The following is a 22,517-nucleotide window of genomic DNA, read 5'->3' on the forward strand; positions in this document are numbered from 1 at the left end:
GACGTGTGTGCGGTGGGGACCTCTGTGCCTGGTGTGGCTGTGACGTGTGTGCGGTGGAGACCTCTGTGCCTGGTGTGGCTGTGACGTGTGTGCGGTGGGGACCTCCGTGCCTGGTGTGGTTGTGACGTGTGTGCCGTGGGGACCTCTGTGCCTGGTGTGGCTGTGACGTGTGTGCGGTGGGGACCTCTGTGCCTGGTGTGGCTGTGACTGGTGTGCGGTGAGGACCTCCGTGCCTGGTGTGGCTGTGACGTGTGTGCGGTGGGGAGCTCTGTGCCTGGTGTGGCTGTGACTGGTGTGCGGTGGGGACCTCTGTGCCTGGTGTGGCTGTGACGTGTGTGCGGTGGGGACCTCTGTGCCTGGTGTGGTTGTGACGTGTGTGCGGTGGGGACCTCTGTGCTTGGTGTGGCTGTGACGTGTGTGCGGTGGAGACCTCTGTGCCTGGTGTGGTTGTGACGTGTGTGCGGTGGGGACCTCTGTGCCTGGTGTGGCTGTGACTGGTGTGCGGTGGGGACCTCCGTGCCTGGTGTGGCTGTGACGTGTGTGCGGTGGGGACCTCTGTGCCTGGTGTGGCTGTGACTGGTGTGCGGTGGGGACCTCTGTGCCTGGTGTGGTTGTGACGTGTGTGCGGTGGGGACCTCTGTGCCTGGTGTGGCTGTGACGTGTGTGCGGTGGAGACCTCTGTGCCTGGTGTGGTTGTGACGTGTGTGCGGTGGGGACCTCTGTGCCTGGTGTGGCTGTGACTGGTGTGCGGTGGGGACCTCCGTGCCTGGTGTGGCTGTGACTGGTGTGCGGTGGGGACCTCTGTGCCTGGTGTGGCTGTGACTGGTGTGCGGTGGGGACCTCTGTGCCTGGTGTGGTTGTGACGTGTGTGCGGTGGGGACCTCTGTGCCTGGTGTGGCTGTGACTGGTGTGCGGTGGGGACCTCTGTGCCTGGTGTGGCTGTGACGTGTGTGCGGTGGGGACCTCCGTGCCTGGTGTGGTTGTGACTGGTGTGCGGTGGGGACCTCCGTGCCTGGTGTGGCTGTGACTGGTGTGCGGTGAGGACCTCCGTGATGGTGTGGCTGTGACGTGTGTGCGGTGGGGACCTCTGTGCCTGGTGTGGCTCTGACGTGTGTGCGGTGGGGACCTCTGTGCCTGGTGTGGCTGTGACGTGTGTGCGGTGGGGACCTCTGTGCCTGGTGTGGCTGTGACGTGTGTGCGGTGGGGACCTCCGTGCCTGGTGTGGCTGTGACGTGTGTGCGGTGGGGACCTCCGTGCCTGGTGTGGTTGTGACGTGTGTGCGGTGGGGACCTCTGTGCCTGGTGTGGCTGTGACTGGTGTGCGGTGTGGACCTCTGTGCCTGGTGTGGCTGTGACGTGTGTGCGGTGGGGACCTCCGTGCCTGGTGTGGTTGTGACTGGTGTGCGGTGGGGACCTCTGTGCCTGGTGTGGCTGTGACTGGTGTGCGGTGGGGACCTCTGTGCCTGGTGTGGCTGTGACGTGTGTGCGGTGGGGACCTCTCTGCCTGGTGTGGCTGTGACGTGTGTGCGGTGGGGACCGCTGTGCCTGGTGTGGCTGTGACGTGTGTGCGGTGGGGACCTCTCTGCCTGGTGTGGCTGTGACTGGTGTGCGGTGGGGACCTCTGTGCCTGGTGTGGCTGTGACGTGTGTGCGGTGGGGACCTCTGTGCCTGGTGTGGTTGTGACGTGTGTGCGGTGGGGACCTCTGTGCCTGGTGTGGTTGTGACGTGTGTGCGGTGGGGACCTCTGTGCCTGGTGTGGCTGTGACTGGTGTGCGGTGGGGACCTCTGTGCCTGGTGTGGCTGTGACGTGTGTGCGGTGGGGACCTCTGTGCCTGGTGTGGCTGTGACGTGTGTGCGGTGGGGACCTCTGTGCCTGGTGTGGCTGTGACTGGTGTGCGGTGGAGACCTCTGTGCCTGGTGTGGCTGTGACGTGTGTGCGGTGGGGACCTCTGTGCCTGGTGTAGCTGTGACGTGTGTGCGGTGGAGACCTCTGTGCCTGGTGTGGTTGTGACGTGTGTGCGGTGGGGACCTCTGTGCCTGGTGTGGTTGTGACTGGTGTGCGGTGGAGACCTCTGTGCCTGGTGTGGCTGTGACGTGTGTGCGGTGGGGACCTCTGTGCCTGGTGTAGCTGTGACGTGTGTGCGGTGGAGACCTCTGTGCCTGGTGTGGTTGTGACGTGTGTGCGGTGGAGACCTCTGTGCCTGGTGTGGCTGTGACGTGTGTGCGGTGGGGACCTCTGTGCCTGGTGTGGTTGTGACGTGTGTGCGGTGGGGACCTCTGTGCCTGGTGTAGCTGTGACGTGTGTGCGGTGGAGACCTCTGTGCCTGGTGTGGTTGTGACGTGTGTGCGGTGGAGACCTCTGTGCCTGGTGTGGCTGTGACGTGTGTGCGGTGGGGACCTCTGTGCCTGGTGTGGCTGTGACGTGTGTGCGGTGGGGACCTCTGTGCCTGGTGTAGCTGTGACGTGTGTGCGGTGGAGACCTCTGTGCCTGGTGTGGTTGTGACGTGTGTGCGGTGGAGACCTCTGTGCCTGGTGTGGCTGTGACTGGTGTGCGGTGGAGACCTCTGTGCCTGGTGTGGTTGTGACGTGTGTGCGGTGGGGACCTCTGTGCCTGGTGTGGTTGTGACTGGTGTGCGGTGGAGACCTCTGTGCCTGGTGTGGCTGTGACGTGTGTGCGGTGGGGACCTCTGTGCCTGGTGTAGCTGTGACGTGTGTGCGGTGGAGACCTCTGTGCCTGGTGTGGTTGTGACGTGTGTGCGGTGGAGACCTCTGTGCCTGGTGTGGCTGTGACGTGTGTGCGGTGGGGACCTCTGTGCCTGGTGTGGCTGTGACGTGTGTGCCGTGGGGACCTCCGTGCCTGGTGTGGCTGTGACGTGTGTGCGGTGGAGACCTCTGTGCCTGGTGTGGCTGTGACGTGTGTGCGGTGGGGACCTCCGTGCCTGGTGTGGTTGTGACGTGTGTGCCGTGGGGACCTCTGTGCCTGGTGTGGCTGTGACGTGTGTGCGGTGGGGACCTCTGTGCCTGGTGTGGCTGTGACTGGTGTGCGGTGAGGACCTCCGTGCCTGGTGTGGCTGTGACGTGTGTGCGGTGGGGACCTCTGTGCCTGGTGTGGCTGTGACTGGTGTGCGGTGGGGACCTCTGTGCCTGGTGTGGTTGTGACGTGTGTGCGGTGGGGACCTCTGTGCCTGGTGTGGCTGTGACGTGTGTGCGGTGAGGACCTCTGTGCCTGGTGTGGCTGTGACGTGTGTGCGGTGGGGACCTCTGTGCCTGGTGTGGCTGTGACGTGTGTGCGGTGGGGACCTCTGTGCCTGGTGTGGCTGTGACGTGTGTGCGGTGGGGACCTCTGTGCCTGGTGTGGTTGTGACGTGTGTGCGGTGGGGACCTCTGTGCCTGGTGTGGCTGTGACGTGTGTGCGGTGGAGACCTCTGTGCCTGGTGTGGTTGTGACGTGTGTGCGGTGGGGACTGGTGTGCGGTGGGGACCTCTGTGCCTGGTGTGGCTGTGACTGGTGTGCGGTGGGGACCTCTGTGCCTGGTGTGGTTGTGACGTGTGTGCGGTGGGGACCTCTGTGCCTGGTGTGGTTGTGACGTGTGTGCGGTGGGGACCTCTGTGCCTGGTGTGGCTGTGACGTGTGTGCGGTGGGGACCTCTGTGCCTGGTGTGGCTGTGACTGGTGTGCGGTGGGGACCTCTGTGCCTGGTGTGGCTGTGACTGGTGTGCGGTGGGGACCTCTGTGCCTGGTGTGGTTGTGACGTGTGTGCGGTGGGGACCTCTGTGCCTGGTGTGGCTGTGACTGGTGTGCGGTGGGGACCTCTGTGCCTGGTGTGGCTGTGACGTGTGTGCGGTGGGGACCTCCGTGCCTGGTGTGGTTGTGACTGGTGTGCGGTGGGGACCTCCGTGCCTGGTGTGGCTGTGACTGGTGTGCGGTGAGGACCTCCGTGATGGTGTGGCTGTGACGTGTGTGCGGTGGGGACCTCTGTGCCTGGTGTGGCTCTGACGTGTGTGCGGTGGGGACCTCTGTGCCTGGTGTGGCTGTGACGTGTGTGCGGTGGGGACCTCTGTGCCTGGTGTGGCTGTGACGTGTGTGCGGTGGGGACCTCTGTGCCTGGTGTGGCTGTGACGTGTGTGCGGTGGGGACCTCCGTGCCTGGTGTGGCTGTGACGTGTGTGCGGTGGGGACCTCCGTGCCTGGTGTGGTTGTGACGTGTGTGCGGTGGGGACCTCTGTGCCTGGTGTGGCTGTGACTGGTGTGCGGTGGGGACCTCTGTGCCTGGTGTGGCTGTGACGTGTGTGCGGTGGGGACCTCCGTGCCTGGTGTGGTTGTGACTGATGTGCGGTGGGGACCTCTGTGCCTGGTGTGGCTGTGACGTGTGTGCGGTGGGGACCTCCGTGCCTGGTGTGGTTGTGACTGGTGTGCGGTGGGGACCTCCGTGCCTGGTGTGGCTGTGACTGGTGTGCGGTGGGGACCTCCGTGCCTGGTGTGGTTGTGACTGGTGTGCGGTGGGGACCTCTGTGCCTGGTGTGGCTGTGACTGGTGTGCGGTGAGGACCTCTGTGCCTGGTCTGGCTGTGACGTGTGTGCGGTGGGGACCTCTGTGCCTGGTGTGGCTGTGACGTGTGTGCGGTGGAGACCTCCGTGCCTGGTGTGGCTGTGACGTGTGTGCGGTGGAGACCTCCGTGCCTGGTGTGGCTGTGACTGGTGTGCGGTGAGGACCTCCGTGATGGTGTGGCTGTGACGTGTGTGCGGTGGGGACCTCTGTGCCTGGTGTGGCTCTGACGTGTGTGCGGTGGGGACCTCTGTGCCTGGTGTGGCTGTGACGTGTGTGCGGTGGGGACCTCTGTGCCTGGTGTGGCTGTGACGTGTGTGCGGTGGGGACCTCTGTGCCTGGTGTGGCTGTGACGTGTGTGCGGTGGGGACCTCTGTGCCTGGTGTGGCTGTGACTGGTGTGCGGTGGGGACCTCTGTGCCTGGTGTGGCTGTGACGTGTGTGCGGTGGGGACCTCCGTGCCTGGTGTGGTTGTGACTGGTGTGCGGTGGGGACCTCCGTGCCTGGTGTGGCTGTGACTGGTGTGCGGTGGGGACCTCCGTGCCTGGTGTGGTTGTGACTGGTGTGCGGCGGGGACCTCTGTGCCTGGTGTGGCTGTGACTGGTGTGCGGTGAGGACCTCTGTGCCTGGTGTGGTTGTGACGTGTGTGCGGTGGGGACCTCTGTGCCTGGTGTGGCTGTGACTGGTGTGCGGTGAGGACCTCCGTGCCTGGTGTGGCTGTGACGTGTGTGCGGTGGAGACCTCCGTGCCTGGTGTGGCTGTGACGTGTGCGGTGGAGACCTCCGTGCCTGGTGTGGCTGTGACGTGTGTGCGCTGGGGACCTCTGTGCCTGGTGTGGTTGTGACGTGTGTGCGGTGGGGACCTCTGTGCCTGGTGTGGTTGTGACGTGTGTGCGGTGGGGACCTCTGTGCCTGGTGTGGCCGTGACTGGTGTGCGGTGGGGACCTCTGTGCCTGGTGTGGCTGTGACGTGTGTGCGGTGGGGACCTCTGTGCCTGGTGTGGTTGTGACGTGTGTGCGGTGGGGACCTCTGTGCCTGGTGTGGCTGTGACTGGTGTGCGGTGGGGACCTCTGTGCCTGGTGTGGCTGTGACTGGTGTGCGGTGGGGACCTCTGTGCCTGGTGTGGCTGTGACGTGTGTGCGGTGGGGACCTCTGTGCCTGGTGTGGTTGTGACGTGTGTGCGGTGGGGACCTCTGTGCCTGGTGTGGTTGTGACTGGTGTGCGGTGGGGACCTCTGTGCCTGGTGTGGCTGTGACGTGTGTGCGGTGGGGACCTCCGTGCCTGGTGTGGCTGTGACTGGTGTGCGGTGAGGACCTCCGTGCCTGGTGTGGCTGTGACGTGTGTGCGGTGGGGACCTCTAACATAGTAACATAGTAACATAGTTAGTAAGGCCGAAAAAAGACATTTGTCCATCCAGTTCAGCCTATATTCCGTCATAATAAATCCCCAGATCTACGTCCTTCTACAGAACCTAATAATTGTATGATACAATATTGTTCTGCTCCAGGAAGACATCCAGGCCTCTCTTGAACCCCTCGACTGAGTTCGCCATCACCACCTCCTCAGGCAAGCAATTCCAGATTCTCACTGCCCTAACAGTAAAGAATCCTCTTCTATGTTGGTGGAAAAACCTTCTCTCCTCCAGACGCAAAGAATGCCCCCTTGTGCCCGTCACCTTCCTTGGTATAAACAGATCCTCAGCGAGATATTTGTATTGTCCCCTTATATACTTATACATGGTTATTAGATCGCCCCTCAGTCGTCTTTTTTCTAGACTAAATAATCCTAATTTCGCTAATCTATCTGGGTATTGTAGTTCTCCCATCCCCTTTATTAATTTTGTTGCCCTCCTTTGTACTCTCTCTAGTTCCATTATATCCTTCCTGAGCACCGGTGCCCAAAACTGGACACAGTACTCCATGTGCGGTCTAACTAGGGATTTGTACAGAGGCAGTATAATGCTCTCATCATGTGTATCCAGACCTCTTTTAATGCACCCCATGATCCTGTTTGCCTTGGCAGCTGCTGCCTGGCACTGGCTGCTCCAGGTAAGTTTATCATTAACTAGGATCCCCAAGTCCTTCTCCCTGTCAGATTTACCCAGTGGTTTCCCGTTCAGTGTGTAATGGTGATATTGATTCCTTCTTCCCATGTGTATAACCTTACATTTATCATTGTTAAACCTCATCTGCCACCTTTCAGCCCAGGTTTCCAACTTATCCAGATCCATCTGTAGCAGAATACTATCTTCTCTTGTATTAACTGCTTTACATAGTTTTGTATCATCTGCAAATATCGATATTTTACTGTGTAAACCTTCTACCAGATCATTAATGAATATGTTGAAGAGAACAGGTCCCAATACTGACCCCTGCGGTACCCCACTGGTCACAGCGACCCAGTTAGAGACTATACCATTTATAACCACCCTCTGCTTTCTATCACTAAGCCAGTTACTAACCCATTTACACACATTTTCCCCCAGACCAAGCATTCTGTGCCTCCCAGACCTCTGTGCCTGGTGTGGCTGTGACTGGTGTGCGGTGGGGACCTCTGTGCCTGGTGTGGCTGTGACGTGTGTGCGGTGGGGACCTCTGTGCCTGGTGTGGTTGTGACGTGTGTGCGGTGGGGACCTCTGTGCCTGGTGTGGCTGTGACTGGTGTGCGGTGAGGACCTCCGTGCCTGGTGTGGCTGTGACTGGTGTGCGGTGGGGACCTCTGTGCCTGGTGTGGCTGTGACTGGTGTGCGGTGGGGACCTCTGTACCTGGTGTGGCTGTGACTGGTGTGCGGTGGGGACCTCTGTGCCTGGTGTGGTTGTGACGTGTGTGCGGTGGGTACCTCTGTGCCTGGTGTGGTTGTGACGTGTGTGCGGTGGGGACCTCCGTGCCTGGTGTGGCTGTGACGTGTGTGCGGTGGGGACCTCTGTGCCTGGTGTGGCTGTGACGTGTGTGCGGTGGGGACCTCTGTGCCTGGTGTGGCTGTGACGTGTGTGCGGTGAGGACCTCCGTGCCTGGTGTGGCTGTGACTGGTGTGCGGTGGGGACCTCTGTGCCTGGTGTGGCTGTGACGTGTGTGCGGTGGGGACCTCTGTGCCTGGTGTGGCTGTGACTGGTGTGCGGTGGGGACCTCTGTGCCTGGTGTGGCTGTGACGTGTGTGCGGTGGGGACCTCTGTGCCTGGTGTGGTTGTGACGTGTGTGCGGTGGGGACCTCCGTGCCTGGTGTGGCTGTGACGTGTGTGCGGTGGGGACCTCTGTGCCTGGTGTGGCTGTGACGTGTGTACGGTGGGGACCTCCGTGCCTGGTGTGGCTGTGACGTGTGTGCGGTGGGGACCTCTGTGCCTGGTGTGGTTGTGACTGGTGTGCGGTGGGGACCTCTGTGCCTGGTGTGGCTGTGACGTGTGTACGGTGGGGACCTCTGTGCCTGGTGTGGCTGTGACGTGTGTGCGGTGGGGACCTCTGTGCCTGGTGTGGCTGTGACGTGTGTGCGGTGGGGACCTCTGTGCCTGGTGTGGCTGTGACGTGTGTGCGGTGGGGACCTCTGTGCCTGGTGTGGTTGTGACTGGTGTGCGGTGGGGACCTCTGTGCCTCGTGTGGCTGTGACCGGTGTGCCCCTTGTGTGTCTCCTCAGCTCCTGGATCTTTTTGACAGTGAAGACCCCCGAGAGCGAGACTTCCTGAAGACCATTCTGCATCGGATCTACGGGAAGTTCCTGGGGCTGCGGGCCTACATGAGGCGGCACATTAATAACATCTTCTACAGGTGGTCCCTACGTGTAATCATGGCGTCAGCCGCTTTCTGTCCGGCCTCCGGTGACGTCGCCTCCTTTATCTTCTGCTTTTCCTTTTAGGTTTATTTATGAGACCGAACATCACAACGGGATCGCTGAGCTCCTGGAGATCCTGGGCAGGTGGGTGTCTGCTCTGCCATGAGTGGTGCTGGGTGATGGCGTGTGGCATGATGGGGGAGGGTGCTGCAGATGGCGTCACCCTGGTGTCAGTTCATCACCACCACTCTTATATTTCAGTATCATTAATGGTTTCGCGCTTCCCCTGAAGGAAGAGCACAAGATGTTCCTGATCCGAGTCCTCCTCCCTCTACACAAGGCCAAGTCTCTGAGCGTCTACCACCCGCAGGTAACTGTCATGTGCTGAGGGAAGGGGGCTCTACATCATCCAATCATGTGTCCGTCCCTCCAGCCGTGTGTCCTGGTGACCTGTGGCCCCCCATGTCAGATCACCTCCCTGGAAGTACAGCGGTGACCTCCACTTGTCTCTTTTCCTCTCTACAGCTGGCTTACTGTGTGGTGCAGTTCTTGGAGAAGGACAGTACCCTGACCGACCCAGTGAGTATAAGGAATTGCATGTGTATTTTACTGTAGAGCTGCGCCTAGACCACGTCTGTACTGTGCCACTGTGTCTCTGTGCCTAGACCACGTCCGTACTGTGTCTCTGTGCCTAGACCACATCCGTACTGTACCTCTGTGTCTTTGTGCCTGGACTACGTCCGTTCTGTACCGCTGTATCTCTGCGCCTGGACCACGTCCGTACTGTACCTCTCTGTCTTTGTGCCTGGACCACGTCCGTACTGTGCCGCTGTGTCTCTGTGCCTAGACCACGTCCGTACTGTACCGCTGTGTCGCTAAACGACGCATTGCGACGTATTAAAAAAAACGCTAGTGTGAAAGTAGCCTACTGTGCCACTGTAGTGCTGCACGTAGTCCATGTCCGTACTGTGTCTCTGCCCCTTGACCAAGTCTGTACTGTGTCGCTGCGCCTGGACCACGTCCGTACTGTATCACGCCTGGACAACGTCCGTACTGTGCCACTGCGCCTGGACCAAGTCCGTACTGTAGCGCTGCACCTAGTCCACGTCCGTACTGTGTCGCTGCGCCTAGACCACGTCCGTACTGTACCTCTGTGTCTTTGTGCCTGGACCACGTCCGTACTGTACTGCTGTGTCGCTGCGCCTGGACCATGTCCGTACTGTACCGCTGTGTCGCTGCGCCTGGATCACGTCTGTAGTGTGCCGCTGTATCATGCGCCTGGACCACGTCCGTGCTGTACCGCTGTATGGCTGCGCCTGAACCACGTCCGTGCTGTGCCTCTGTGTCTCTGAGCCTCGACCACGTCCGTACTGTACCACTGTGTCGCTGCGCCTGGATCACGTCTGTAGTGTGCCGCTGTATCTCTGCGCCTGGACCACGTCCGTGCTGTACCGCTGTATGGCTGCGCCTGGACCACGTCCGTGCTGTGCCTGGACCATGTCTGTACTGTGCCACTGTAGCGTTGCACGTAGTCCATGTCCGTACTGTGTCGCTGCGCCTTGACCAAGTCCGTACTGTACCGCTGTGTTGCTGCGCCTGGACCACGTCCGTACTGTACCACTGTACCGCTGTATCGCTGCGCCTCGACCACGTCCGTACTGTGTCGCTGCGCCTAGACCACGTCCGTACTGTGCCTCTGTATCTCTGTGCCTGGACCACGTCTGGTACTATGCTGCTGTATCTCTGCGCCTGGACCACGTCTGTACTGTACCGCTGTATCTCTGCGCCTGGACCACGTCCGTGCTGTATCGCAGCGCCTGGACCACGTCCGTACTGTACCGCTGTCTCTGCGCCTGGACCATGTCCGTACTGTGCCGCTGTATCTCTGCGCCTGGTCCACGTCCGTACTGTACCGCTGTCTCAGCGCCTGGACCACGTCTGTACTATGCCGCTGTATCTCTGCGCCTGGACCACGTCCGTACTGTACCGCTGTCTCTGCGCCTGGACCACGTCTGTACTATGCTGCTGTATCTCTGCGCCTGGACCACGTCCATACTGTACCGCTGTCTCTGCGCCTGGACCATGTCCGTACTGTGCCGCTGTATCGCTGCGCATAGTCCACGTCCGTACTGTGCCACTGTCTCTGCGCCTGGACCACGTCCGTACTGTGTCACGGTGTCGCTGCGCATAGTCCACGTCCGTACTGTACCGCTGTGTCGCAGCGCCTGAACCACGTCTGTGCTGCGCCAGCGTAACGCCATATCCAGGTGCACGGTGTACATGACGTGGCACGTGATGGCTCTATGTGCCCCTCAGGTCATCTCTGGACTCCTGCGCTTCTGGCCTCGGACTCACAGCCCCAAAGAGGTGATGTTCCTGAACGAGCTGGAAGAGATTTTAGATGTTATGGAGCCGTCAGAATTTACCAAGATCATGGAGCCTCTGTTCAGGCAGCTGGCGCAGTGCGTGTCCAGCCCCCACTTCCAGGTAGTCGCCTCCTGTACGGACACTCCCTATAGAGGAGCGGTGACCCAGCGATTGGACGGTGATGTCACACTGCGTATGTAGCGGCTCAGGCTGTGATTGGACGGTGATGTCACACTGCGTATGTAGCGGCTCAGGCTGTGATTGGACGGTGATGTCACACTGCGTATGTAGCGGCTCAGGCTGTGATTGGACGGTGATGTCACACTGCGTATGTATCCGCTCAGTCTGTGATTGGACGGTGATGTCACACTGCGTATGTAGCGGCTCAGTCTGTGATTGGACGGTGATGTCACACTGCGTATGTAGCGGCTCAGTCTGTGATTGGACGGTGATGTCACACTGCGTATGTAGCGGCTCAGGCTGTGATTGGACGGTGATGTCACACTGCGTATGTAGCGGCTCAGGCTGTGATTGGACGGTGATGTCACACTGCGTATGTATCCGCTCAGTCTGTGATTGGACGGTGATGTCACACTGCGTATGTAGCGGCTCAGGCTGTGATTGGACGGTGATGTCACACTGTGTATGTAGCGGCTCAGGCTGTGATTGGACGGTGATGTCACACTGTGTATGTATCCGCTCAGTCTGTGATTGGATGGTGATGTCACACTGTGTATGTATCCGCTCAGTCTGTGATTGGATGGTGATGTCACACTGCGTATGTATCCGCTCAGTCTGTGATTGGATGGTGATGTCACACTGTGTATGTATCCGCTCAGTCTGTGATTGGATGGTGATGTCACACTGTGTATGTAGCCGCTCAGTCTGTGATTGGATGGTGATGTCACACTGCGTATGTAGCCGCTCAGGCTGTGATTGGACGGTGATGTCACACTGTGTATGTATCCGCTCAGTCTGTGATTGGACGGTGATGTCACACTGTGTATGTATCCGCTCAGTCTGTGATTGGACGGTGATGTCACACTGCGTATGTAGCGGCTCAGTCTGTGATTGGACGGTGATGTCACACTGTGTATGTATCCGCTCAGTCTGTGATTGGACGGTGATGTCACACTGTGTATGTATCCGCTCAGTCTGTGATTGGACGGTGATGTCACACTGCGTATGTACCGGCTCAGTCTGTGATTGATGGTGATGTCACACTGCGTATGTAGCCGCTCAGGCTGTGATTGGACGGTGATGTCACACTGTGTATGTATCCGCTCAGTCTGTGATTGGATGGTGATGTCACACTGCGTATGTATCCGCTCAGTCTGTGATTGGACGGTGATGTCACACTGCGTATGTAGCCGCTCAGTCTGTGATTGGACGGTGATGTCACACTGCGTATGTATCCGCTCAGTCTGTGATTGGACGGTGATGTCACACTGCGTATGTAGCGGCTCAGTCTGTGATTGGACGGTGATGTCACACTGTGTATGTATCCGCTCAGTCTGTGATTGGACGGTGATGTCACACTGTGTATGTATCCGCTCAGTCTGTGATTGGACGGTGATGTCACACTGCGTATGTACCGGCTCAGTCTGTGATTGATGGTGATGTCACACTGCGTATGTATCCGCTCAGTCTGTGATTGGACGGTGATGTCACACTGTGTATGTATCCGCTCAGTCTGTGATTGGACGGTGATGTCACACTGTGTATGTATCCGCTCAGTCTGTGATTGGATGGTGATGTCACACTGCGTATGTATCCGCTCAGTCTGTGATTGGATGGTGATGTCACACTGCGTATGTAGCCGCTCAGGCTGTGATTGGACGGTGATGTCACACTGTGTATGTATCCGCTCAGTCTGTGATTGGACGGTGATGTCACACTGCGTATGTAGCCGCTCAGTCTGTGATTGGACGGTGATGTCACACTGTGTATGTATCCGCTCAGTCTGTGATTGGACGGTGATGTCACACTGCGTATGTAGCGGCTCAGTCTGTGATTGGACGGTGATGTCACACTGCGTATGTATCCGCTCAGTCTGTGATTGGACGGTGATGTCACACTGCGTATGTACCGGCTCAGTCTGTGATTGGACGGTGATGTCACACTGCGTATGTATCCGCTCAGTCTGTGATTGGATGGTGATGTCACACTGCGTATGTAGCGGCTCAGTCTGTGATTGGACGGTGATGTCACACTGTGTATGTAGCGGCTCAGTCTGTGATTGGATGGTGATGTCACACTGTGTATGTATCCGCTCAGTCTGTGATTGGATGGTGATGTCACACTGTGTATGTATCCGCTCAGTCTGTGATTGGACGGTGATGTCACACTGCGTATGTATCCGCTCAGTCTGTGATTGGACGGTGATGTCACACTGCGTATGTAGCGGCTCAGTCTGTGATTGGACGGTGATGTCACACTGCGTATGTATCCGCTCAGTCTGTGATTGGATGGTGATGTCACACTGCGTATGTAGCGGCTCAGTCTGTGATTGGACGGTGATGTCACACTGCGTATGTAGCGGCTCAGTCTGTGATTGGACGGTGATGTCACACTGTGTATGTAGCCGCTCAGGCTGTGATTGGACGGTGATGTCACACTGTGTATGTAGCCGCTCAGTCTGTGATTGGATGGTGATGTCACACTGCGTATGTAGCGGCTCAGTCTGTGATTGGACGGTGATGTCACACTGTGTATGTAGCCGCTCAGGCTGTGATTGGACGGTGATGTCACACTGTGTATGTAGCCGCTCAGTCTGTGATTGGATGGTGATGTCACACTGCGTATGTAGCGGCTCAGTCTGTGATTGGACGGTGATGTCACACTGTGTATGTAGCCGCTCAGGCTGTGATTGGACGGTGATGTCACACTGCGTATGTATCCGCTCAGTCTGTGATTGGACGGTGATGTCACACTGCGTATGTAGCGGCTCAGTCTGTGATTGGACGGTGATGTCACACTGTGTATGCAGCCGCTCAGGCTGTGATTGGACGGTGATGTCACACTGTGTATGTAGCCGCTCAGTCTGTGATTGGATGGTGATGTCACACTGTGTATGTAGCGGCTCAGTCTGTGATTGGACGGTGATGTCACACTGTGTATGTATCCGCTCAGTCTGTGATTGGACGGTGATGTCACACTGCGTATGTATCCGCTCAGTCTGTGATTGGACGGTGATGTCACACTGCGTATGTATCCGCTCAGTCTGTGATTGGACGGTGATGACACACTGCGTATGTATCCGCTCAGTCTGTGATTGGACGGTGATGTCACACTGCGTATGTATCCGCTCAGTCTGTGATTGGACGGTGATGTCACACTACGTATGTAGCGGCTCAGTCTGTGATTGGACGGTGATGTCACACTGCGTATGTAGCCGCTCAGTCTGTGATTGGACGGTGATGTCACACTGCGTATGTATCTGCTCAGTCTGTGATTGGACGGTGATGTCACACTGTGTATGTAGCGGCTCAGTCTGTGATTGGATGGTGATGTCACACTGTGTATGTAGCGGCTCAGGCTGTGATTGGACGGTGATGTCACACTGTGTATGTAGCGGCTCAGTCTGTGATTGGACGGTGATGTCACACTGTGTATGTAGCGGCTCAGTCTGTGATTGGACGGTGATGTCACACTGCGTATGTAGCGGCTCAGTCTGTGATTGGATGGTGATGTCACACTGCGTATGTATCCGCTCAGTCTGTGATTGGACGGTGATGTCACACTGTGTATGTAGCGGCTCAGTCTGTGATTGGACGGTGATGTCACACTGTGTATGTAGCGGCTCAGTCTGTGATTGGACGGTGATGTCACACTGCGTATGTAGCGGCTCAGTCTGTGATTGGACGGTGATGTCACACTGTGTATGTAGCGGCTCAGTCTGTGATTGGACGGTGATGTCACACTGTGTATGTAGCGGCTCAGTCTGTGATTGGACGGTGATGTCACACTGCGTATGTAGCGGCTCAGTCTGTGATTGGATGGTGATGTCACACTGCGTATGTAGCGGCTCAGGCTGTGATTGGATGGTGATGTCACACTGCGTATGTAGCGGCTCAGTCTGTGATTGGACGGTGATGTCACACTGCGTATGTAGCCGCTCAGTCTGTGATTGGACGGTGATGTCACACTGTGTATGTAGCGGCTCAGGCTGTGATTGGACGGTGATGTCACACTGCGTATGTAGCGGCTCAGGCTGTGATTGGACGGTGATGTCACACTGCGTATGTAGCCGCTCAGGCTGTGATTGGACGGTGATGTCACACTGTGTATGTAGCCGCTCAGGCTGTGATTGGACGGTGATGTCACACTGCGTATGGATCCGCTCAGTCTGTGATTGGATGGTGATGTCACACTGCGTATGTATCCGCTCAGTCTGTGATTGGATGGTGATGTCACACTGCGTATGGATCTGCTCAGTCTGTGATTGGATGGTGATGTCACACTGCGTATGGATCCGCTCAGTCTGTGATTGGATGGTGATGTCACACTGCGTATGGATCCGCTCAGTCTGTGATTGGATGGTGATGTCACACTGTGTATGTAGCGGCTCAGTCTGTGATTGGATGGTGATGTCACACTGCGTATGTATCCGCTCAGTCTGTGATTGGATGGTGATGTCACACTGCGTATGGATCCGCTCAGTCTGTGATTGGATGGTGATGTCACACTGTGTATGGATCCGCTCAGTCTGTGATTGGATGGTGATGTCACACTGCGTATGGATCCGCTCAGTCTGTGATTGGATGGTGATGTCACACTGCGTATGTAGCCGCTCAGTCTGTGATTGGATGGTGATGTCACACTGTGTATGTAGCCGCTCAGTCTTTGATTGGATGGTGATGTCACACTGCGTATGTAGCGGCTCAGTCTGTGATTGGACGGTGATGTCACACTGCGTATGTAGCGGCTCAGTCTGTGATTGGACGGTGATGTCATACTGCGTATGTAGCGGCTCAGTCTGTGATTGGACGGTGATGTCACACTGCGTATGTAGCGGCTCAGTCTGTGATTGGACGGTGATGTCATACTGCGTATGTAGCGGCTCAGTCTGTGATTGGACGGTGATGTCACACTGCGTATGTAGCGGCTCAGTCTGTGATTGGACGGTGATGTCACACTGCGTATGTATCCGCTCAGTCTGTGATTGGACGGTGATGTCACACTGTGTATGTAGCGGCTCAGTCTGTGATTGGATGGTGATGTCACACTGCGTATGTATCCGCTCAGGCTGTGATTGGACGGTGATGTCACACTGCGTATGTATCCGCTCAGTCTGTGATTGGATGGTGATGTCACACTGCGTATGTAGCGGCTCAGTCTGTGATTGGACGGTGATGTCACACTGCGTATGTATCCGCTCAGTATGTGATTGGACGGTGATGTCACACTGTGTATGTAGCGGCTCAGTCTGTGATTGGATGGTGATGTCACACTGCGTATGTATCCGCTCAGTCTGTGATTGGATGGTGATGTCACACTGTGTATGTATCCGCTCAGTATGTGATTGGACGGTGATGTCACACTGCGTATGTAGCGGCTCAGTCTGTGATTGGACGGTGATGTCACACTGTGTATGTAGCGGCTCAGTCTGTGATTGGATGGTGATGTCACACTGCGTATGTATCCGCTCAGGCTGTGATTGGACGGTGATGTCACACTGCGTATGTATCCGCTCAGTCTGTGATTGGATGGTGATGTCACACTGTGTATGTAGCGGCTCAGTCTGTGATTGGACGGTGATGTCACACTGCGTATGTATCCGCTCAGTATGTGATTGGACGGTGATGTCACACTGTGTATGTATCCGCTCAGTATGTGATTGGACGGTGATGTCACACTGCGTATGTATCCGCTCAGTCTGTGATTGGACGGTGATGTCACACTGCGTATGTATCCGCTCAGTCTGTGATTGGACGGTGATGTCACACTGTGTATGTATCCGCTCAGTCTGTGATTGGACGGTGATGTCACACTGCGTATGTATCCGCTCAGTCTGTGATTGGACGGTGATGTCATACTGCGTATGTATCCGCTCAGTCTGTGATTGGACGGTGATGTCACACTGCGTATGTATCCGCTCAGTCTGTGATTGGACGGTGATGTCATACTGCGTATGTATCCGCTCAGTATGTGATTGGACGGTGATGTCACACTGCGTATGTATCCGCTCAGTCTGTGATTGGACGGTGATGTCATACTGCGTATGTATCCGCTCAGTCTGTGATTGGACGGTGATGTCACACTGCGTATGTATCCGCTCAGTCTGTGATTGGACGGTGATGTCATACTGCGTATGTAGCGGCTCAGTCTGTGATTGGACGGTGATGTCATACTGTGTATGTATCCGCTCAGTCTGTGATTGGACGGTGATGTCACACTGCGTATGTATCCGCTCAGTCTGTGATTGGACGGTGATGTCATACTGCGTATGTAGCGGCTCAGTCTGTGATTGGACGGTGATGTCATACTGTGTATGTATCCGCTCAGTCTGTGATTGGACGGTGATGTCACACTGCGTATGTAGCGGCTCAGTCTGTGATTGGATGGTGATGTCACACTGCGTATGTATCCGCTCAGTCTGTGATTGGACGATGATGTCACACTGCGTATGTAGCGGCTCAGTCTGTGATTGGATGGTGATGTCACACTGCGTATGTATCCGCTCAGTCTGTGATTGGACGGTGATGTCATACTGCGTATGTATCCGCTCAGTCTGTGATTGGACGGTGATGTCATACTGCGTATGTATCCGCTCAGTATGTGATTGGACGGTGATGTCACACTGCGTATGTATCCGCTCAGTCTGTGATTGGACGGTGATGTCATACTGCGTATGTATCCGCTCAGTCTGTGATTGGACGGTGATGTCACACTGTGTATGTATCCGCTCAGTCTGTGATTGGATGGTGATGTCACACTGTGTATGTAGCGGCTCAGTCTGTGATTGGACGGTGATGTCACACTGTGTATGTATCCGCTCAGGCTGTGATTGGACGGTGATGTCACACTGTGTATGTAGCAGCTCAGTCTGTGATTGGATGGTGATGTCACACTGTGTATGTATCCGCTCAGTCTGTGATTGGACGGTGATGTCATACTGCGTATGTATCCGCTCAGTCTGTGATTGGACGGTGATGTCACACTGTGTATGTATCCGCTCAGTCTGTGATTGGACGGTGATGTCACACTGCGTATGTATCCGCTCAGTCTGTGATTGGATGGTGATGTCACACTGCGTATGTATCCGCTCAGGCTGTGATTGGACGGTGATGTCACACTGCGTATGTAGCGGCTCAGTCTGTGATTGGATGGTGATGTCACACTGTGTATGTAGCGGCTCAGTCTGTGATTGGACGGTGATGTCACACTGCGTATGTATCCGCTCAGTCTGTGATTGGATGGTGATGTCACACTGCGTATGTATCCGCTCAGGCTGTGATTGGACGGTGATGTCACACTGCGTATGTAGCGGCTCAGTCTGTGATTGGATGGTGATGTCACACTGCGTATGTATCCGCTCAGGCTGTGATTGGACGGTGATGTCACACTGCGTATGTAGCGGCTCAGTCTGTGATTGGATGGTGATGTCACACTGTGTATGTAGCGGCTCAGTCTGTGATTGGACGGTGATGTCACACTGCGTATGTATCCGCTCAGTCTGTGATTGGATGGTGATGTCACACTGCGTATGTATCCGCTCAGGCTGTGATTGGACGGTGATGTCACACTGCGTATGTAGCGGCTCAGTCTGTGATTGGATGGTGATGTCACACTGCGTATGTATCCGCTCAGTCTGTGATTGGACGGTGATGTCACACTGCGTATGTATACGCTCAGTCTGTGATTGGATGGTGATGTCACACTGCGTATGTATACGCTCAGTCTGTGATTGGATGGTGATGTCACACTGCGTATGTATACGCTCAGTCTGTGATTGGATGGTGATGTCACACTGCGTATGTATCCGCTCAGTCTGTGATTGGACGGTGATGTCACACTGTGTATGTAGCCGCTCAGTCTGTGATTGGACGGTGATGTCATACTGCGTATGTATCCGCTCAGTCTGTGATTGGACGGTGATGTCACACTGTGTATGTAGCCGCTCAGTCTGTGATTGGACGGTGATGTCACACTGTGTATGTATCCGCTCAGTCTGTGATTGGACGGTGATGTCACACTGCGTATGTAGCGGCTCAGTCTGTGATTGGATGGTGATGTCACACTGCGTATGTATACGCTCAGTCTGTGATTGGATGGTGATGTCACACTGCGTATGTATACGCTCAGTCTGTGATTGGATGGTGATGTCACACTGCGTATGTATACGCTCAGTCTGTGATTGGATGGTGATGTCACACTGCGTATGTATCCGCTCAGTCTGTGATTGGACGGTGATGTCACACTGTGTATGTAGCCGCTCAGTCTGTGATTGGACGGTGATGTCATACTGCGTATGTATCCGCTCAGTCTGTGATTGGACGGTGATGTCACACTGTGTATGTAGCCGCTCAGTCTGTGATTGGACGGTGATGTCACACTGTGTATGTAGCCGCTCAGTCTGTGATTGGACGGTGATGTCATACTGCGTATGTATCCGCTCAGTCTGTGATTGAACGGTGATGTCACACTGTGTATGTATCCGCTCAGTATGTGATTGGACGGTGATGTCATACTGCGTATGTAGCCGCTCAGTCTGTGATTGGACGGTGATGTCACACTGCGTATGTAGCCGCTTAGTCTGTGATTGGACGGTGATGTCACACTGCGTATGTATCTGCTCAGTCTGTGATTGGACGGTGATGTCACACTGTGTATGTAGCGGCTCAGTCTGTGATTGGACGGTGATGTCACACTGTGTATGTAGCGGCTCAGTCTGTGATTGGATGGTGATGTCACACTGCGTATGTATCCGCTCAGTCTGTGATTGGACGGTGATGTCACACTGCGTATGTAGCCGCTCAGGCTGTGATTGGACGGTGATGTCACACTGCGTATGTATCCGCTCAGTCTGTGATTGGACGGTGATGTCACACTGCGTATGTAGCGGCTCAGTCTGTGATTGGACGGTGATGTCATACTGCGTATGTATCCGCTCAGTCTGTGATTGGATGGTGATGTCACACTGTGTATGTAGCGGCTCAGTCTGTGATTGGATGGTGATGTCACACTGCGTATGTAGCCGCTTAGTCTGTGATTGGACGGTGATGTCACACTGCGTATGTAGCGGCTCAGTCTGTGATTGGATGGTGATGTCACACTGCGTATGTAGCCGCTCAGTCTGTGATTGGATGGTGATGTCACACTGCGTATGTATCCGCTCAGTCTGTGATTGGACGGTGATGTCACACTGCGTATGTAGCCGCTCAGGCTGTGATTGGACGGTGATGTCACACTGCGTATGTAGCGGCTCAGTCTGTGATTGGATGGTGATGTCACACTGCGTATGTATCCGCTCAGTCTGTGATTGGACGGTGATGTCACACTGCGTATGTAGCCGCTCAGGCTGTGATTGGACGGTGATGTCACACTGCGTATGTATCCGCTCAGTCTGTGATTGGATGGTGATGTCACACTGTGTATGTATCCGCTCAGTCTGTGATTGGACGGTGATGTCACACTGCGTATGTAGCCGCTCAGGCTGTGATTGGACGGTGATGTCACACTGCGTATGTATCCGCTCAGTCTGTGATTGGATGGTGATGTCACACTGTGTATGTAGCGGCTCAGTCTGTGATTGGACGGTGATGTCACACTGCGTATGTATCCGCTCAGTCTGTGATTGGACGGTGATGTCACACTGTGTATGTAGCCGCTCAGTCTGTGATTGGACGGTGATGTCACACTGCGTATGTAGCCGCTCAGTCTGTGATTGGACGGTGATGTCACACTGCGTATGTATCCGCTCAGTCTGTGATTGGACGGTGATGTCACACTGCGTATGTAGCCGCTCAGGCTGTGATTGGACGGTGATGTCACACTGCGTATGTAGCGGCTCAGTCTGTGATTGGATGGTGATGTCACACTGCGTATGTATCCGCTCAGTCTGTGATTGGACGGTGATGTCACACTGCGTATGTAGCCGCTCAGGCTGTGATTGGACGGTGATGTCACACTGCGTATGTATCCGCTCAGTCTGTGATTGGATGGTGATGTCACACTGTGTATGTATCCGCTCAGTCTGTGATTGGACGGTGATGTCACACTGCGTATGTAGCCGCTCAGGCTGTGATTGGACGGTGATGTCACACTGCGTATGTATCCGCTCAGTCTGTGATTGGATGGTGATGTCACACTGCGTATGTATCCGCTCAGTCTGTGATTGGACGGTGATGTCACACTGCGTATGTAGCCGCTCAGGCTGTGATTGGACGGTGATGTCACACTGCGTATGTATCCGCTCAGTCTGTGATTGGATGGTGATGTCACACTGCGTATGTATCCGCTCAGTCTGTGATTGGACGGTGATGTCACACTGCGTATGTAGCCGCTCAGGCTGTGATTGGACGGTGATGTCACACTGCGTATGTATCCGCTCAGTCTGTGATTGGATGGTGATGTCACACTGTGTATGTAGCGGCTCAGGCTGTGATTGGATGGTGATGTCACACTGCGTATGTATCCGCTCAGTCTGTGATTGGACGGTGATGTCACACTGCGTATGTAGCGGCTCAGTCTGTGATTGGACGGTGATGTCACACTGTGTATGTATCCGCTCAGTCTGTGATTGGACGGTGATGTCACACTGCGTATGTATCCGCTCAGTCTGTGATTGGATGGTGATGTCACACTGTGTATGTATCCGCTCAGTCTGTGATTGGATGGTGATGTCACACTGCGTATGTATCCGCTCAGTCTGTGATTGGATGGTGATGTCACACTGCGTATGTATCCGCTCAGTCTGTGATTGGACGGTGATGTCACACTGCGTATGTATCGGCTCAGTCTGTGATTGGACGGTGATGTCACACTGCGTATGTAGCGGCTCAGTCTGTGATTGGACGGTGATGTCACACTGCGTATGTAGCGGCTCAGTCTGTGATTGGACGGTGATGTCACACTGTGTATGTATCCGCTCAGTCTGTGATTGGACGGTGATGTCACACTGCGTATGTAGCGGCTCAGTCTGTGATTGGACGGTGATGTCACACTGTGTATGTAGCGGCTCAGTCTGTGATTGGATGGTGATGTCACACTGCGTATGTATCCGCTCAGTCTGTGATTGGACGGTGATGTCACACTGCGTATGTATCCGCTCAGTCTGTGATTGGACGGTGATGTCACACTGCGTATGTAGCGGCTCAGTCTGTGATTGGACGGTGATGTCACACTGTGTATGTATCCGCTCAGTCTGTGATTGGACGGTGATGTCACACTGCGTTTGTAGCGGCTCAGTCTGTGATTGGACGGTGATGTCACAGTGCGTATGTAGCGGCTCAGTCTGTGATTGGACGGTGATGTCACACTGTGTATGTAGCGGCTCAGTCTGTGATTGGATGGTGATGTCACACTGTGTATGTAGCGGCTCAGTCTGTGATTGGACGGTGATGTCACACTGTGTATGTATCCGCTCAGTCTGTGATTGGACGGTGATGTCACACTGCGTATGTAGCGGCTCAGTCTGTGATTGGACGGTGATGTCACACTGTGTATGTATCCGCTCAGTCTGTGATTGGACGGTGATGTCACACTGTGTATGTATACGCTCAGTCTGTGATTGGACGGTGATGTCACACTGTGTACGTAGCGGCTCAGTCTGTGATTGGACGGTGATGTCACACTGCGTATGTTGCGGCTCAGTCTGTGATTGGACGGTGATGTCACACTGTGT

The 22,517-nt window shown here is 55.7% G+C and overlaps 1 protein-coding gene across 2 annotated transcripts in view; it reads left to right on the plus strand.

Annotated features, from left to right (window-relative positions):
* The window catches only part of PPP2R5D (protein phosphatase 2 regulatory subunit B'delta), a 150,526-nt gene that overhangs the window by 92,869 nt on the left and 35,140 nt on the right, over positions 1–22,517 (plus strand). For both annotated transcript variants that reach the window (XM_069768199.1, XM_069768201.1), the window contains exons 7-11: positions 8,168–8,298; positions 8,387–8,446; positions 8,564–8,672; positions 8,828–8,881; positions 10,619–10,789. In XM_069768199.1, the coding sequence (XP_069624300.1) occupies positions 8,168–8,298; positions 8,387–8,446; positions 8,564–8,672; positions 8,828–8,881; positions 10,619–10,789 (525 nt within the window). The remainder of the gene's footprint in view (positions 1–8,167; positions 8,299–8,386; positions 8,447–8,563; positions 8,673–8,827; positions 8,882–10,618; positions 10,790–22,517) is intronic.

The sequence above is a fragment of the Ranitomeya imitator genome, chromosome 5, assembly GCF_032444005.1.
Source record: "Ranitomeya imitator isolate aRanImi1 chromosome 5, aRanImi1.pri, whole genome shotgun sequence".
Lineage (NCBI taxonomy): Eukaryota > Metazoa > Chordata > Amphibia > Anura > Dendrobatidae > Ranitomeya > Ranitomeya imitator.